The sequence below is a fragment of the Hemicordylus capensis genome, chromosome 2 (genome assembly GCF_027244095.1).
Source record: "Hemicordylus capensis ecotype Gifberg chromosome 2, rHemCap1.1.pri, whole genome shotgun sequence".
In the NCBI taxonomy this organism is placed as follows: Eukaryota; Metazoa; Chordata; class Lepidosauria; order Squamata; family Cordylidae; genus Hemicordylus; species Hemicordylus capensis.
In genome coordinates, this window is record NC_069658.1 from 402,778,611 (window position 1) to 402,795,939 (window position 17,329).

The 17,329-nt window shown below is 45.2% G+C and overlaps 1 protein-coding gene across 13 annotated transcripts in view; it reads left to right on the plus strand.

The window, feature by feature from the left end:
• Positions 1-17,329, plus strand: part of BAIAP2 (BAR/IMD domain containing adaptor protein 2) — a 223,173-nt gene that overhangs the window by 27,061 nt on the left and 178,783 nt on the right. For 3 of the 13 annotated variants that reach the window (XR_008316360.1, XM_053297058.1, XM_053297057.1), the window contains exon 1: positions 10,701-10,947. The exons of 1 other annotated variant lie outside the window; for it this stretch is intronic. Coding sequence is in view for 9 of the 12 variants with exons in the window: in XM_053297058.1 (XP_053153033.1) it covers positions 10,870-10,947 (78 nt within the window). In the remaining 3 variants the exon portion in view is untranslated. Of the gene's footprint in view, positions 1-9,838; positions 9,858-10,695; positions 10,948-17,329 lie in introns of those variants that run through there. 9 more of the 13 variants (XM_053297054.1, XM_053297056.1, XM_053297061.1 and 6 more) reach the window with 6 other exon arrangements.

The following is a 17,329-nucleotide window of genomic DNA, read 5'->3' on the forward strand; positions in this document are numbered from 1 at the left end:
TGGTTTCCGAGGATTAGTGCCAGGTGCACCGCAGAAAGCTTACATACAAAGATCCCTGCTGGAGCAGACCAAAAGTCTGTCTAATCCAGCAATCTGTTTCCCACAGACCAGCCTGATGCCTCTGGTAAGCCCACAAATGGGAAATGAAGACAGTAGCCCTCTCCTACTGGTGCTGCACTTCTCCTCCATGCATGTGTCTAATTCCCTTTCAAAGTTAGTGGTCATCACAACATCTTATGAACAGTGAATTCCATAGATTAATTATGCACTGTGTGAAGAAGTGATTCCTTTTGCCCTTCCTACTCTCCTACCAATCAATTTCATTGAATGAAATTGATTGGTAGGATACACTTGGTGTATCATTTTAGCCAATCATGTCCCTCTTTAGTTGTCTTCTATTCCACTCTAAAAAGCCTCAAATGCTATAACTTTTCCTCATAAGGAAGGTGCATCATCCCCCTGATCCTTTTCGTTGCCCTCCTCTGCACCTTTTCCAGCTCTATAATATACTTCTTAAGATTTGATAATAAGAACTGTACACAGTACTCCAAATGTGGCTTCACCATAGATTTCTACAAGGACATTATAATATTAGGAGTTTTTAGAAAACCCTTTTCCTGATTATCCCTAGCATGGAATTGCCTTTTGCATAGCTGCCACACACTGAGTTGACATTTTAATTGCGCTATCCACCATGACCCCATGCTCTCTCTCCTGGTTAGTCACAACAGCTCAGACCTCAGCGTATATGTGAAGCTGGGATTTTTTGTCCCAGTATGCATCACAGTATTCTTACATACACTGAGCCACATTTGCCATTTTGCTACTCATTCCCTCAATGTGAAGCTATCCTTTTGGACAAATGCTTTGCAATGTGTTTTGGCTTTCAGCACCCTGAATACTTTGGTATCATCTACATTGAAAAGCACTGGTTCCAATACACATCTTTGAGGGGTGGGGTGCCTACTTCTTACTTCCCTCCATTATGGAGATTGTCTTCCCTCCATTACGGAGATCTCTGCTTCCTGTTCTTCAACTAGGTAGCAATCTATAAAAGGACCTACATAAGAACAGCCCTGCTGGTTCAGGCCCAAGACCCATCCAATCCAGAATCCTGTTTCACACAGTGGCCCACCAGATGCCTCTGAGAAGCCCACAGGTAAGAGGTATGTGCATGCCCTCTCTCCTGCTGTTGCTCCTCTGTAGCTGGTATTCAGAGGCCTCTTGCCTCTGAGGCTGGAGGTGGCCTATAGCCACCAGACTACTAGCCATTGATAGACCTGTCCTCCGTGAATTTGTCTAAGCCTCTTTTAAAGCCATCCAAGCTAGTGGCCATCACCACATCCTGTGGCAGAGAATTCCATAGATTAATTACTTGCTGTGTGAAAAAGTACTTCCTTTTGTTGGTCCTAAATTTTCTGGCCTTCAGTTTTATGGGATGACCCCTGGTTCTAGTGTTGTGAGAGAGGGAGAAAAATTTCTCCTGTCCACTCTCCACTCCATGCATAGTTTTATATACCTCTATCATTGCTCCCCATAGTTACCTCTTTTCCAAACTAAAAAGCCCCAGAGACTGTAGCCTTGCATTGTAAGGAAGGTGCTTCAGGCCTCTGATCTTCTTGACTACCCTCTTCTGCACCTTTTCCAGTTCTACAATGTCCTTCTTAAGATACTGCATGTAGTATCCCAAATGTGGCCAGACCATAGATTTGTATAAGGGCATTATAATATTAGCATTTTTATTTTCAATCCCCTTCCTAATGATCCCTAGCATGGAATTTGCCTGTTTCACAGCTGCCGCACACTGAGTCAACACTTTCAATGAGCTGTATCTCTCTCCTGGTCAGTCACGGTCAGCTCAGTTCCCATCGGCATATATGTGAAGTTGGAGTTTTTAGCCCCAATGTGCATCACTTTACACTTCCTTACATTGAACTGCATTTGCCATTTTGTCACCCACTCCCCCAGTTTGGAGAGATCCTTTTGGAGCTCCTCACAATCCCTTCTGGATTTCACTACTCTAAATAGTTTAGTCTCATCTGAAAATTTGGTCACTTTGCTACTTATCCCAGCTTCTAGATCATTGATGAACAAGTTGAAGAGCACTGATCCCAGTATAGATCCCTGGGGGACCCCACTTCTTCCCTCCACTGGGAAGACTGTCCATTTATTCCTACCCTCTGTCCATCAACCAGTTACCAATCCACACATGAACCTGTCCCATTATGCTATGACTGCTAAGTTTACTCAAGAGCCTTTGGTAGGGAACTTTGTCAAAAGCTTTTTGGAAGTTCAAATATACCATGTCAACTGGATCACCTTTATCCACATGCCTGTTGACACTCTCAAATAATTCCAAAAGATTAGTGAGGCAAGACTTTCCCTTGCAGAAGCCATGCTGGTTTTCCTTCAGCAAGGCCAGTTCTTCTATAGGTTTGATAACCTTTTCTTTCTTTCTTTCTTTCTTTCTTTCTTTCTTTCTTTCTTTCTTTCTTTCTCTCTCTCTCTCTCTCACTTTCTTTTACCCCCCTATTGTCAGCTTACATTTATTTAGCCAGAGTTCTATGTTCCTTTTTCATTCTTCTCATTTGGGTAAGACTTCAGTTTTCTGAAGGAAGACTTCTTGCATTTTATAGCTTCCTTGACTCTACTAATTAGCCATGCTGGCATCCTTTTGAATTTGGTGGTACCCTTCCTATTTCATGTTGGCAAACATTCTCACTGACCTTCCATTGTGACTTTAAACAATGCCCATGTGTTTTGGAAAGACTTTATCTTCTTGACTTTCCCTTTCAACTGCCTTTTTACTAGTCCTCTCATTTTTAATAAGTTTCCTCTTTTGAAGTCAAATGTGTCTGTGTTGGACAGAAGTCAAACTTGCTATCAATGCTAACATGTATTAGCATTTTAAAAGAAGGAATTTTAAATACCCCATCACAGTGGTCTTAGATTTCTAAATGTATATTTAATGTAGCATGGTTAATAGGGTTGCCATATTCTGGCTTTCCAAATCTGGGTGCCTAATTTGCATATTATGTAAATTGGCTTGAAAATCATTTCTGAGCAGAATAGTGACTGCATGTTTTGCTGCATAACTCTGCTTCTACAAGGGCTAGAGCTTAGGCTTTTTTTCTTTTTCTTTTTCTAAATGAAAGCTGAAATCCAGGCAAATCTGGGTGGGCTAAGCAATCTGAGTGAGATGCTTAAAATCCAGGTAAAACCTGGAATTTCGGTGGGCATGGCAACTCTAATGGTTAATCCCACTTATTAGTATCTGTCTCTTTCTTTCCCTGCTGTCTACAGAATAGAACATTTTTAAAGCTGTCAACAGAAAATACAGTCTCTGAGCATAAACATATATCTTCATTGGACCCTGAAGAGTACAAATAGGCGACCACATACTAGTTTCCGCAGAAGACAGCAGAGAAAGAAAGGCAAAATATTGTAAAATATATTACGAGTTATTGTAAAAGCTGTCTACCCTGGCAGATAATTTTGCTATGGTGGCTCAGATGGTCCACACAGTTTATTCATTCCTAGGGAAGGTGGCTGCCATCTTTACTGAGGGAAAGTACTGCTGCTGGGAAGAGTCAGTCAGGCTATTTGACATGTGCTGCAACGTATGCCCTCACTTAATTACTTTTACATATTTTTATACAACCCAAAACTTACGTCTCTGGGCGGTTTACAACAGATAAAAACAACATTAAAACATTAGTTAAAAACAAAACAAGAAATTTAAAACGCAACAATTATTATTTTTTAAACAATGCTCTAAAACAACATTAAAAACAATCAAAACAGTATCAATTAAAAGCCTGGGTGAACAGATGCATCTTTAAAGACTTTTAAAAAAACCTCTCAGATATAGGGAGGCTCTTATTTCACTAGGGAGCGCATTTCAAAGCCTCAGGGCAGCAATGGAGAAGGTCCGTCCCTGAGTAGCCACCAGATGAGCTGGTGGCAAATGTAGACGGACCTCTCCTGATGATCTCAATGGGCAGTGGGGTTTATAACGAAGAAGACATTCTCTTAAATACCCAGGGCCCAAGCTGTTTAGGGCTTTATAGGTTATAACTAAACACCTTGTATTTTGCCTGGAAACATATTGGCAGCCAATGTAACTCCTCCAATACAGGAGTAATATGGTCTCTCCTAGATGACCCAGAGACCAGCCTGGCTGCCGCATTCTGAACCAACTGCAGCTTCCGGACTACATACAAGGGCAGCCCCACATAGAGTGCATTACAGTAATCCAGTCTGGAGGTTACCAGCAGATGTACCACTGTTTTGAGGTCATCTATCTCAAGAAACGGACGCAGCCGGCGTATCAGCTGAAGCTGATAGAATGCACCTCTGGCCACTGCCTCAACCTGGGACACCAGGGAGAGACTCGGATCCAAAAGCACCCCCAGACTGCATACTTGTTCCTTCTGGGCAAGTATGACCCCATCCAGAACAGGCAGATCAAAATCGTCTCTAGAGTTTAGAACCTGCACAATGAATACCTCTGTCTTATCTGGATTCAGTCTCGGTTTGTTATCCCTCATCCAGCCCATTACCAACTCCAGGCAGGCATTTAGGGAGGTTATGCCCTCTCCCGATAGATTTGGGTGTCATCAGCATACTGATAACACCCTGCACCAAATCTCCTGATGATCTCTCCTAGCGGTTTCATGTAGATGTTAAACAATATCGGAGACAGTACGGAGCCCTGAGGGACACCATACAAAAGTTCAGATTTTGAAGAACAACAGTCTCCAAGGGACACCATCTGGAACCTGCCCAAGAGGTAGGCAGAGGTGTATAGGGAAAATAGCTCCTAGGGCAAGCACTGAAATTGCACCCCCTGTCCAAACATCTGACACCCATCTTTCAGATAACTTTACCATAATATCAGCTGAAAAATACAAGTCAAGCTCCTTAATCTTTTAATATTTCAAAAACTATTTAGCAGTGGACGTAGCCAGACCAAAAAATGCTGGAAAACTACACATTTCAGTATGCTGGGGCTCATGAAATACCCAAATACTATTTGGAGGTGTACTTGGAAAACTAAACAGAAGTGCCTGTCTAATTCTCTACTATGCCTTGTAGCATAGCTATTGCATAAGTTTTAAAAATAAATGGAGAATTTGACTTTTCCCAGATAGTCTGAAAATAATTAAAGACTATGCAGAGTAAACTGTGTCACTGCTTGGAATATATTCTAGTATTTCAGAAAGACAGTTAAAATGACAGAAAGAGAGCAAGAAACTCCCAGTGGGCCTTAATACAAAGGATTTCACACTGATTCAAAGACAAATTCACCATTAATAGCCATATTATTAAGACATCACATTTAACTCACTTATCACAAGAAGCAAAGTAAGAGCAAATGAATACAATCCTAACTCATAGGCTTCAGCTCAGTATTCACAAGCCCTGATTCTCTGTACTTAGTGCCAAACTAAATATGTGTACAGTGACATACATATATATATATATATATATATATATATATATATATATATATATATAATTTTTTTTAACCTGTAGCCCCTTTGGGGGGGCTTCCTAACGGCCATGTGCGGGGGGTCTGCAAAGGTTCCCCCTCCCCCTGCTGGCCTCTAGAGCCTCACAGGGACAATTTGAGTATGTGCGGTGGCCGTTTTTTAAAATAATTGTTTTTTTTTAATAGCCGCTGAAAACAAAATGGCCACTGTGCATGCTCAAATGGCCTCTGCAAGGCCTGGCATGGCCTAGGGCCTCGCAGAGGCCATTTGAGTATGCTCAGTGGCCATTTTGTTTTCGGCAGCCATTTAAATTTTTTTTTTTTAATTTTTAAGAATGGCGCCCCCCTTCAAGTGGCGCCCGGTGCACGTGCCCTGCCTGCCCTACCCTAGATATGACCCTGGAGGTAGGAACAGAACCACTACAGAGCAGTACCTTTCACCCCAAACCCCCTCAGATGCTCCAGAAGGATACTATGGTCAATAGTATCGAAAGCTGCTGAGAGGTCCAAAAGGACCAACAGAGTCACACTTCCTCTGTCAATTCCCAGTTGGAGATCATCCATCAGGCCGACCAAGGCAGTCTCCATCCCATAGCCAGCTTGGAAGCCAGTTTGAAATGGGTCTAGATAATCAGTTTCCTCCAAGACTGTCTGGAGCTGGTAGGCCACCACCCTCTCAATTACCTTGCCCAGCCATGGAAGGTTGGAGACAGGCCTGTAGTTACTCAGCTCTGAGGGATCCAAGGTAGGCTTCTTCAGAAGCGGTCTAATAATTGCCTCCTTAAGACAAGGGGGCATCCTACCTTCCCTCAGAGATGCATTTATTATCTCTACCAGGCCTTCTACAACAACCGCCCTACCAGATAGTATAAGCCATGTTGGGCAAGGGTCAAGAGGACAGGTGGTGGGCCGCACTGTTCCAATCAGCTTGTCCACATCCTCAGGAGTCACAAACTGGAACTGATCTAAGCTAACCACATAAGAGGAGTCGCTGGACACCGCCACATCAGACACTGAAGTAATTGTGGAGATGGAATCTAAGTCGGCCCGAATACGAGAGATTTTCCCCACAAAGAATTCATTAAACACATCACAGCGGGTAATCAATGGTTCCAGATTCTGATTCAAGGGAGGAGGGGCGCATACTAGCCCTCTCACAACCCTGAACAACTCCACCGGACGTGAACTTGCCGATGCAATACGGGCAGAATACGGGCAGATCCGACAGATTGCAACATAGAGCTCATTTGAAGAATTATGCTCAGGCAATATGTGTGACAAACAAGCTATTAGCTTCTTTGTCGCACATATTGCCTGAGCATAATTCTTCAAATGAGCTCTATGTTGCAATCTGTCGGATTCAAACCGAGTTTCCCCCCACCCGCGCTCCAGTTGTCTACCTTGCCGCTTCAGCCCCCGTAGTTCTTCCGTATACCAAGGGGCCAATTTTGAAGCGGGTCAGAGATGACGCTTAGGAGCGATCATGTCTACTGCCCGGGTGAGTTTGCTGTTCCAGTTCTCCACCAGGGCATCAACAGGATCGCCAACAGGATTATGGGAGATATATGTATATATAACATGTGGTTTTAATGGATTTGCATGATATTTGGAGCAGAGGTGGATTAACTTAGTAGCAAATGTAGCATTTGCTACGGGCCCCGCATTTTTGAGGGCCCCGCACGCCCGACTTCCAACTGGGAATTAAAGTTAAAACTTTACTTGTTTTATTTGGTCCATGTTAGATCAAGTATCCCTTTTCTGCTAAATGTGCGTTTTAAGAGAAGGCCCAGCGCAGAATCTGTCCAGTGGCAGTTGCTGGTGCCTACCACATTTTTCTTTTTTGAGTGTGAGCCCTTTGGAGACAGAGAATCATCTATCCACTCTTTATTTTTCTATGTAAACCACTTTGAGAATTTTAATGGGGGAGATGGTATATAAATGTTCACTGTTGTTGTAGTAAGTGTGAGTTTGTGGCTTGGTCTCCCATACTCCAAAATATAGCAAATGAAAAAATTGAATTACTTTACTATGCAAGTAAATAATTAACGTTTTAATATTTATGTGCATTTTTTTTTTTACATTTAGGGCCCCTTTATAACATATGCTACAGGCCCCACACTAGCTTAATCCGGCCCTGATTTGGAGAGCAACGCCTAGTTGCTTTGAGCCAAATTCAGGCAGAGTGAACAGATAGTTTGAATGTTACAACAAATAGGATGTACAGGGTTTATAATGGTGGAATAGTTTTTATACCTCACAGCAACACAGGACTAGCATGCCTGTATACCTGGAGCTATTAACAATCAGTGGCTGATAAATAGTTAGCTGATGTGGTAATACACAATATTACATATTTAGAATTTTTTAGAAAAGTCACAAAGTATGAACCATTCCACAGAATCTAACAAAGGTAAGGACAAAGACAGAGGAAAAACAAATAGACTACTTGTTTTGTATTGCTGCCCCAGAACACTGGCCAGGTGATACAGTATAAGCTACTTGTATCCATTGGGGAACAATACCCTCTACCTCAAAAGTCATATTAATATGTATATAACTTCTAGAAGTTATTCCAAATGTATGTATTTGGAGTATTCCATTCTTGCAAAAATTGATCAGTGCGGGGGGGGGGGATAAATCTTGCTGGGCCTCTGTAGGGGGGCACTGCCTATGCAACAATTTGCTCTTAACTTTCTCTCTCCCACCTCCCTGTTTCACTGGCACACTATTTGATTTCTGAATGGAGGATTAATCTCAGCTTCAGAGACAAGTTCTCTCTAGGAGGAGGGGGGAAGGAGTGTCAGGCAGCACTCCTCCCTCCTCTTCATCTCCTGATTGGCTGGCTATTGCTCAGGTTCAGCAAACCTCTCCCCTTTCCTTCTTGCAAATGTTGTCTGCTTGCTGAGTCCCAGACTTTTATCCAAAGTTTTTCCCATTTTTCCAAGTCAGTGTTATAACCAAGGTCCTGGGCCCATTTAATCACTGAGGTTTTTAAGTGTGAGTGTATTTTATTGATGTACATATCCTCCATTAAAAATTCCTCCCACTCTAAGTATGCCCTTCTTTTCTTCTTTTCCTGGCAAAATAATATTTTATTTAACGTTTTAGTAAACAAATGTTTGTTTACTAGAACCCCCTTCCTGTAGGGCTGGCCTCCATCACTAGATCTGGTGGTTTCTGGGCCAAATCTGCTTCCCCAATGGATGGCTACAGTAATCAAGCCAGAAGAGAAAAAGAGGTGGGGAAGTAATTATGCTTGTGGGAAAAGGACTAGGAATCCACATCTGAGGTGGGAATTAGTTTCTTAACCCTCATACTAACTGCTAACCCTCATACCCTTCTCAAAATGACCTTCCAGTATAATTATAATTGTTGACCAAGGCTACTAAAGTCAATAGCAAAACTCATATTCTGAATTTTCGCAGACTAAAGCCTAACATGGTGTGTGTGTGCATGCACACTGGAACAAGCTTATATGTATTGTGTGGAAGCATTCCTGTTCAGGTGTTTGTGTGATGGTGAGGTGAACACAGCATATTGTTTTGTTTGTGCTGCCTTTTTATGGCATATGAGAGAGAGATGACTGATATATTTGTGTTGTGGCAAATATCTGTGCAGCAGATATCTGTGTGGTAAATATCTGCACAGATATCTGTGCAGAGTGGTATTCTGGTGCCTATGCCTTTGTAATGGACAATTTCAGAAAATGTAATGGGCACCAGAAAAAAGTGGGGGGGCCAGAAGGAGCAAAGTGTATTTCTGGGTGGGCAAGCTGTGTCATCTTAGAGCGGAGAAATAGAAGTGGGGGCAAGTGTGGGGCAACTATGTTTCCGAGGGGGTGCTTGTCTCTCTTGCCCCTCCTTTGGAGCTGCCCTTGCCCCTATGTTGCACAAATGAAAGAGAAAAAACAACACAAACTTTGTTTTACAGTCAAAGACCATCACAATTCATAAGAAAAGGGGGACCCCCCATATACCATAGCATCCAATACACTAAAGAAACAACAACAACAACTAGTTAAAAGGAGACAAAATTAGTTCTTTTCGGGAGGGGAGGGGGAGAAGTGAAATGTGTCATTATGTAGTTGTCCTTTCCCCCCATTGTAGTGTGTGTGGTATTTAATTTCTAAATCTTATCCCTCGTGTTTTGAGGAAGTTTGTTTTCATAGTGAATGGGAAACTCTCTGCACAGGCGGAGAGCTACTTTCTTAGCATTACTTCACATTCCCAATAGCTTTGAAAAGGCACTCACCCTGCTGAGCTCAGGCTCAAAATTAAATCCTGTGTGTGTAGGTTGAAAGTAAGGAGAAGGAGACAGAGAGGCAGGCTGGTGTGCACCATTCATCAGATCTTGTGTTACCTGGGTGAGAGATGGTTTAAGTTGGGTACTCTGGGGTATGCATGTGGTGTTGCCTGTAAAATGAGCTGGGGGGCGAGTACTTGCATACATTGTACCCCAATTGGAGGGGTGCCTTTCTTTGGGGTTGAGGACTTCAGTTATCCTTTTGTTTCCTTCATTGTGCTTTATGATATGAACGACTTAATGGATTCATTCCCAATTAGCTCGTCCTTAGCAGGGTACCTGGAAGTCAGCAGGGCGATTGACTGAAAATAGGTGCCATGGGCTGAAATGGCCATGTGAATAAACACCAGTTATAGCAACAGAAGAGGGGATAACGTGGTGGTGTTATGTGTATATTGGATCTTCCTAAGGTGGCCGGAATGTATGTGTATGAGAGAAGTGCCGTGTGAGAGCAAGCATTGTCTTATTTCCTGGTGTGTGTGCGCGCGTGAGAGAGAGAGAGATGGGGGCAGACTAGTAGTTCAGTTTGTACTCGCTTGTTGTGCCCCCGCGCCCCAGTGTGGGAGGGCGGGAGGGCCCCCGGCATTGTTCTGCCTTCTCGGTGTGTGGCGGCAAGTGGGAGGGCAGAGAGTCGAGTCTGTGACTGGGCAGTGGACGGCTGCTCCCTCGGGGTAGGATACGTGTGTGTGGATGGATGACTCTGTGTGGCGCCGCTTTGTGTGAACCCCACTCACTCGACAGGCATGATGTCTTCTTCAGCCCGTGTCGTCGTCCCTCTCTCTCCCCCTCCCTCGCCGCCCCCTCTCTGAGACTCCTACTACCCCCCTTTCCTTCCGATTCCCCGCCTTTTCCAGGCTGCGCTCCTCCAGGCGACCGCCAGGGCACAGCAAAACAGAGCAGGCGGGGCCGGGGGCGGATGGAGGCGGAGGCGGCTGCTGCTGTGGGATGAGCCCGGTCCTGGGAGGCGGTATAAAACGTCGCTCCTTTCCCTGCCGCGCCGCAACGTACTCGGATCTTAGCAGCAGCCTTCTTCGCTGTCTCTCCTGCGCTCTCCGACGAGCTCTGTCCGGTTTATGGTGCTGCCCGGAGCCCCCGGCATCGTCATGTCGCGCTCGGAGGAAGTGCACCGGATCACCGAGAATGTCTACAAGGTGAGAGAGGGTCGCCCGGCGGCACCCTCAGCGGGTCGGGGTCCGGAGAGTCCCCGAGGGTGGTGCTCTAGCTGCCTTTGGAGCAACCTTTCACCTTCGGGCCGCTCCCCCGCCCGCTGGCCCATGTGGATCCCTCTTGCTCCGAAGTCGGGACTTCTCTATTTTGCACTCTCGGCTTCCTTCGCCTCGGTTCAGTGGCGATGCCAGGGTTGCATGCTCGCCTGCTTTGTGTGTGCCCTGCTGAGAGGCAATCACCTGTTGCAAGACTGTGTCGCTTTCCTTGCTTCCTCTTACTTCTTGCCTACATCTTCTCTCTCTCTTCCCACCACTAACCTACCCCACTCCCTTCGCTGCCTCTCTCATTCTAAATTGCTGGCTTCCCCCATCCTCTTTGTCTTTGGATGAATCGGGTTGTTTTAAGGGTGTGGGAAAGCATTCCTTCCGAACACCTGTCTCACCTCCCTAAATGCCTTCATTGGCTCCTCCTGGTTTGTAGCCCGTCTAGTGCAGTCTTCCTTGTACTGATCGCTATGTGATTGCGGCGGGGGCAAAAAATCTCCAGTGCCACCTCCCGCCGCAACTCCTTCCTTGATTATCGCTTTCCTTATGAGGTTATGCGGTGGAGGTCTGATTGATGGAAAATCGTACTTTATTGGGCGAGAGGGTCCAATAAACCTTTCGTGAGAAATATGCATGTATGTGTAGTGTGTGGCTCTTGCCTCGGAAAGGGAGGGAGAGACATAAGCAGGAAAGTGGTTCGCTAAAGAAGCTAGGAAGCAGCAACTCTAATGCTTTTCCCACCCCCAGCTTTAAAAAGAGCTGATTTTTAGTACTAGGTAGGTTTGCTTTAAAAGAATCCCAATTGACAGGCAAATAATAGCATTTTAGCTTGCCCATTCTGATGCCTGGCTAATATTGGTTAGATAGCCTGATCGGAAGCTGTAACCTGCTGCTGTCTCTTTGTCAGACATTATTATGCAAGTATACTGTCATAGTGTCATTTACAAACTATTCATTTGTAAATAGTTATAAAGTTCCCTTCCTCCCTCTCCTTGTTTGGTCCCCCTCCCCTTTCTCTGTTTCTAAATAAGAGAAACAAGTTGGGTTTGTTCTAAAATGGGTGTAAGGAGATGTCTTATGTAAGAGCAGAGCTGACAGGTGACTGGTGTGTAGGAGTATTTTTAAATTGAACTTTTTCTTCTGTACTTAAAATGAAAGTGCCTTCTTGTACTTGATTCTTAATAGCTGTGGTCTGAGAACCAATTCTGGGGTAAGGATCATTCTGTCTTTAATAGAGGAAAGAGAGTTGATGGCTGGAGAAGAAAGCAAGGAATTTCTTCTCCTGAAGTACAGGTGTGGTCTGTGGTTGAATCTCCATCCTGGTTTTGTATGGCTTGGACAATTCTATCTTCAGTGGGAGAGATGATCTTGCAAAATTGTCTTCCCACGAATTCCAGGCAGAATGACCAACATAATGGGGGCTTCCTTAACTTTACAGCTGTGGATGCTTCTGAAATTTGAGGTTTGAAGACTTTTGCAGATGAAGGCTTTTGTAGAGTCACAATTAAAACAGATACAATTTCCACTGTTGCCATAGTAAACTATTTCTTTACTACTGTAGGTCAAATCACAGCTCTAACATGGTATATCAGGTGGTGCATAAAAGAACAATATTTTTGTTTCTAGCACGCTCTTTCCTCTTTTGTCTTAAGAGCTAGATCTGTTGGTTCAAATACAACCCTTTAGTCTATTTGTGTCAATATAGAGGTTGCACTTAAAGAGTCAATGAGTTTTTGGAAACCCTTCACTTGGGAGGTATTTTCAAATTGTAAGATACAAAAGCCGGTGTGGTGTAGTGGTTAGAGTGCCGGACTAGGACCAGGGAGACCCGAGTTCAAATCCCCATTCAGCCATGATACTTGCTGGGTGACTCTGGGCCAGTCACTTCTCTCTCAGCCTAACCTACTTCACAGGGTTGTTGTGAGGAGAAACTTAAGTATGTAGTACACCGCTCTGGACTCCTTGGAGGAAGAGCGGGATATAAATAGTAATAATAGTAGTAGTAATAATAATAATAATAATTAATAATAATAAATGTGGCCCAGTGTTAGTTATTCCACCATAAATAGACAACTTATCAGTTGCATATCCCACCATTCAAAATCACTTGTCCCTTGATAAACCCACAGAAGTTGGTTGATAATCTCTCAATGGTAGTTCCAAATTGGGTCTCCTTGGACATATCTGCATAGGATGGTATTTCGGTTTTTGTTTTAAACAAGGCTGAGGTGTAGACTTTCAGTCATGCCTGGTCCCCAAAACCTATGCAAAAGAGTTTGTACTGATCCTGCACATCACATGCATGAATTATAGCTTAGATGATGCTGACTATTTGGGGGACAGAGGGTTGTTACTGTGGTTCTCAACCATACTGTCATAACTGGAGTGTTGGAATTTCCCATGTGAATGTAAGCCCAACCCACATCATCCCCCTGAATGCTTGGGAACAATGAAACAACTTCCGATTGACCAGAGTTTGAATTCCTGCTTGGCTGTGAAGCTCACTGGATGATTTTGGGGCAGTCATTTTATCTCAGCTTAACTTAAACTCATAGGTTGGTTAGGGGGATAAAATGAGGGGAGGGAAGAGAATAACTAGATACACTATTGTGGATTTGATGGAGAAAGGTTGGGATAATTATCTATTATATTAATTCTCCTGGGTGTGCCTTGGAATGTGGGTCCCAGAGCCCAGCTGATTGGCTGAGGTGCACCCAGGAGGATTGGTTGCCGCCACCGCGGCCCAGCCATGGAGGCCAGAGGTGGCAGGCAGGAGGGGGGAAAGAAAGTGGGGGGCAGAAGTGGCCGTGGGGGAGGAGAGGTGGCTGGGCCTGGAAGCAGAGACTGGGGCAGAAGCAGGGGGGGGAGAGGTAACCGCCAGCCCCAAAGAGCGCACAGATGCGCTGTGCAGGGTTGGCTAGTTAATAATAATGGCTGACATGCTATGCAGTCGAAAACCGGTGATTCCGACCCACAAGGGTTATTATGCATGTGAAAGGTAGCCCTGGCAGTGTTGTGGAGGTGGGCAGTTGTGCGATGATCTAAACAGTTCACAGGCACTTCAGTAGTGTTACTTCCATTAGAAACAATGGAAGTATTGCAACACAAGTGTCCATATGCTGTTTTAGGTTGTTGCAAACTGCCCACCTCTGCAATCCCATTGGGTCTGCCTTTCATGTGTACAGCAGGCCTGACAGGTCAGAAATGCTGGTGTTCGATTGTGCAGCATGTTGACCAAAATACTTAATCTATGATTTCAGGTGGCATTTGACCCATATTAGTTCCTCATCTGCAGCGGGAGTAGGTAATGTGAGCCAGTTTGTGTGTGTGCTGAAGTACCCTTGTTCTTGGCTTTTGAGTTAGGTATAGTTCCGTAAGAAGCACTGTAGCTTGGTTGAGCTTTTTAAGTATTAGTGAATCTTTGAAATACCTCTCTCCCCCCGCCCCACCTCTTGCTTTTAACAGCTAACATAAAATATTCTTCTGCCATGAGAATGAGGGTAAGTGAAACCATTCTGCTTCACTGGGCCGCATGAACAGCTCTTAATAAAATCTTGCTAACTTAAGAATGTAATGCAGGCTCTCATGCATTAAACTAGAGCTGGTTGTACTATTGTGTGGGGTCAGTCTCCGTTCCTGTCTTTAAATTATTATAACATTAAGTTATCTGAGAAAAGCATGAAGTGCCTAAATTAGGCTCACACCATTTGACTCTATGTGATGCCTTAAAGCTGCTTTCTTTTCTTTTTTGCTTTTGTCGCTTGACTGGTGCAGGGCCATCTTTGACCATTCTAAATTATCTACTTGGAAGACTTCTATATTATTATTCTTTCTCCTTCCCCAATTATTTTGTTGGCATGAAGAAGCTGGTAAGTCCCCCTCCCCCCCGCTTTTTAGATCAGCAAGGATCCAAAGAACCATGGAAATATTCTCATGCCCAAGGGGGTTGTTTTGGACTTTAAACTAGGGATGTGCATGAATGGCTCAGGCAGCCGCCGGTGGGGAGTGGTTCCCTTAAAAAGCAGGTAAGCAGCCCTTTACCAGCTCACCCACCACCCCACCACTTTTCCACTGGCAGTGCTTCCTTTCCAAAAGGCTGTGTGCAACTGTGGCTTTGTTCCCTGCAGACGCTGCACAGAGGCTGCAGGGGGCAGTACTGCAGTCACGCGGGTTCTTTTGGAGAGCGGGTACTGCTGATGGAAAAGCGGCAGGGCAGTGGGTGAGCAAGTAAGGAGCTGCTTACCTGATTTTTAAGGGAACTGCTCCCCACCCTGCTGAACCAGTTCGAACGCCAGTGCCTGAGTTGGTACAGCACTTCCCAGAGGAGGCACCGAACTGGCTCGGCACATCCCTACTTTCAGAAGCAGCCTTCCACGCTGCACATGGCAAACTGCTTTTTAAAGTGAGGGGAAATTCAAAACCTGATTGTGTAATGAGGACTCTTCAAAGAACAACAACAACAACAACAAAAGACAACAACGTCACTGGTCTAGCACAAGCCCACTGCCTATGGCTAAGCAGCTCTTTGAATAGGATTTCATTCTTCTGGCTCGTACAACTATATGTGCAGATGTAATCCCCCTTACACTCAATAGTCTAACAATGGACAGAAGAACTGAATCACCATTTTTTAAAAGAAAAAATCTTTAATGTGCTTTTATACTATAGTCCCAAGCAAACCTATTTGAAAGTAAGCCATGCTGACTTCAATTGAGTTTTACTTACAAGTATATGGGGCTGTTCTCTCAACCAAAGATTCTGGGATAGAAGAGATTTAACCCAGGAATGCCTAGTCTTCTGCAGCAGCGGGAGCCCCCTGGGTAGCCCAGACTCACTACCCAGGCTAAAAGTGAGGTAGGACTTGAAGAGAGCCCATATTCTGGTTGTCTGCAACACTGGCACAATTTAAACTTCTCCCGGAATCCAGTGGCCATTTTTATCATAGAGTTGGGTGGAAAGGGGGACCAGGTAGAGCAGAACTGCTGCAGTACTGAGGGCTGCCTCTCTGCTGCTTCTGCAATGCATTGTGGTGTAGGCTGGAGGACCCAGCTCCCAATTTCAGTTCTGAAGGATTGACACAGCACTGCTCGTGTGGGCTTGTGAGCGGCAGAGCCCAGAGCAGGCTCTTGTCATCTGGGAGGGGGGAGGGAGGAAGGATCCTGCCTTCCCTCCAACTCCCTCCTCCGTTTGGTCATGAGAACAAGTTCACTGTGTGCTTAGGATTACACTGGCATGGTTTAGTCCTATGGGAGGCTGCCCTGAAGCAGGATGTTTTGGAACCCCAGATGTTGTTACTAGCTGAGATTATTCTGCCTGGCTCTCAGAAGCCTCCCTGTTTACAGCTACATCTCCAGGCCTGGAAATTGCACTTTTGCTATGCTCAGGAGCTAGGGATGTGCACCAACCCCGGGGCCGGTTCGAAGGCCCCAGGGGTGGCTCTTTAAGGGAGGAGGAGGGTGCACTCATCCCTCCCGCCACGTTTCCCCCGCTGGCGCGCCTTCCTGGTAAAAATCTTCGGGATGGCAGCGTACCTCCGTGCCGCCCCTTCCCTGTCCTTGGCCAGAAGTGGCTGGATGTACCGGGTGCGTGTGTGATGGGTGCATGCGCACCCTGTACTCCCGGCCATTTCCGGCCAAGGATGGGGAAGGGGCGGAAGGGAGGTATGCTACCGCCCTGAAGATTTTTACTGCGAAGGAACTCCGGTGGGGCGGGGGAGCGGCGGGAGGGGTGAGTGCACCCTCCCTCACCCTTAAAGCGCCACCCCTACCATCTTCGAACCTCAGAGACACGGTTCCATGCACATCCCTATCAGGAGCTGCACCGCAGTGTGAGATCTCAGTTTGTGGGGACAAGCTGGGGACAAGTTGCTTCATTGGCAGTAGACTGGTTGCCCCTAGATTTGGTCTGCAAGTAACACAAAATTGCGAAGGGGATTAGCTTCACATCCCCTCTCCCTACGTGGTGGCACAGCTAAGCAGACTCCAGAACAAGCTATTGTGAGTTATCTGGCATCCAAGGTCATTTTGGACTTAGGATGAACTCTGAAACTCCTCTCATATCTCGCAAGAGAGATAACACCTGATGCTAACGAAGCAATTAGCCTGGAAGGGAAGACAAGTGCAGCAGCATACTCCCTCACAATAGGGATGAGTCAGTGACGTAACTTTGAAAAGTGCACATCGAAACTTTTGATAGAATTTTTGGGAGAGTCAGTCCCAGCACAGGATACTCTTTTGACACACCTGTATACCCTAGTTTTCATTACAATCAGCCTTGCATACAATAGGCGATTCATTCACCTTCCTACTCAGGAAGGACGATT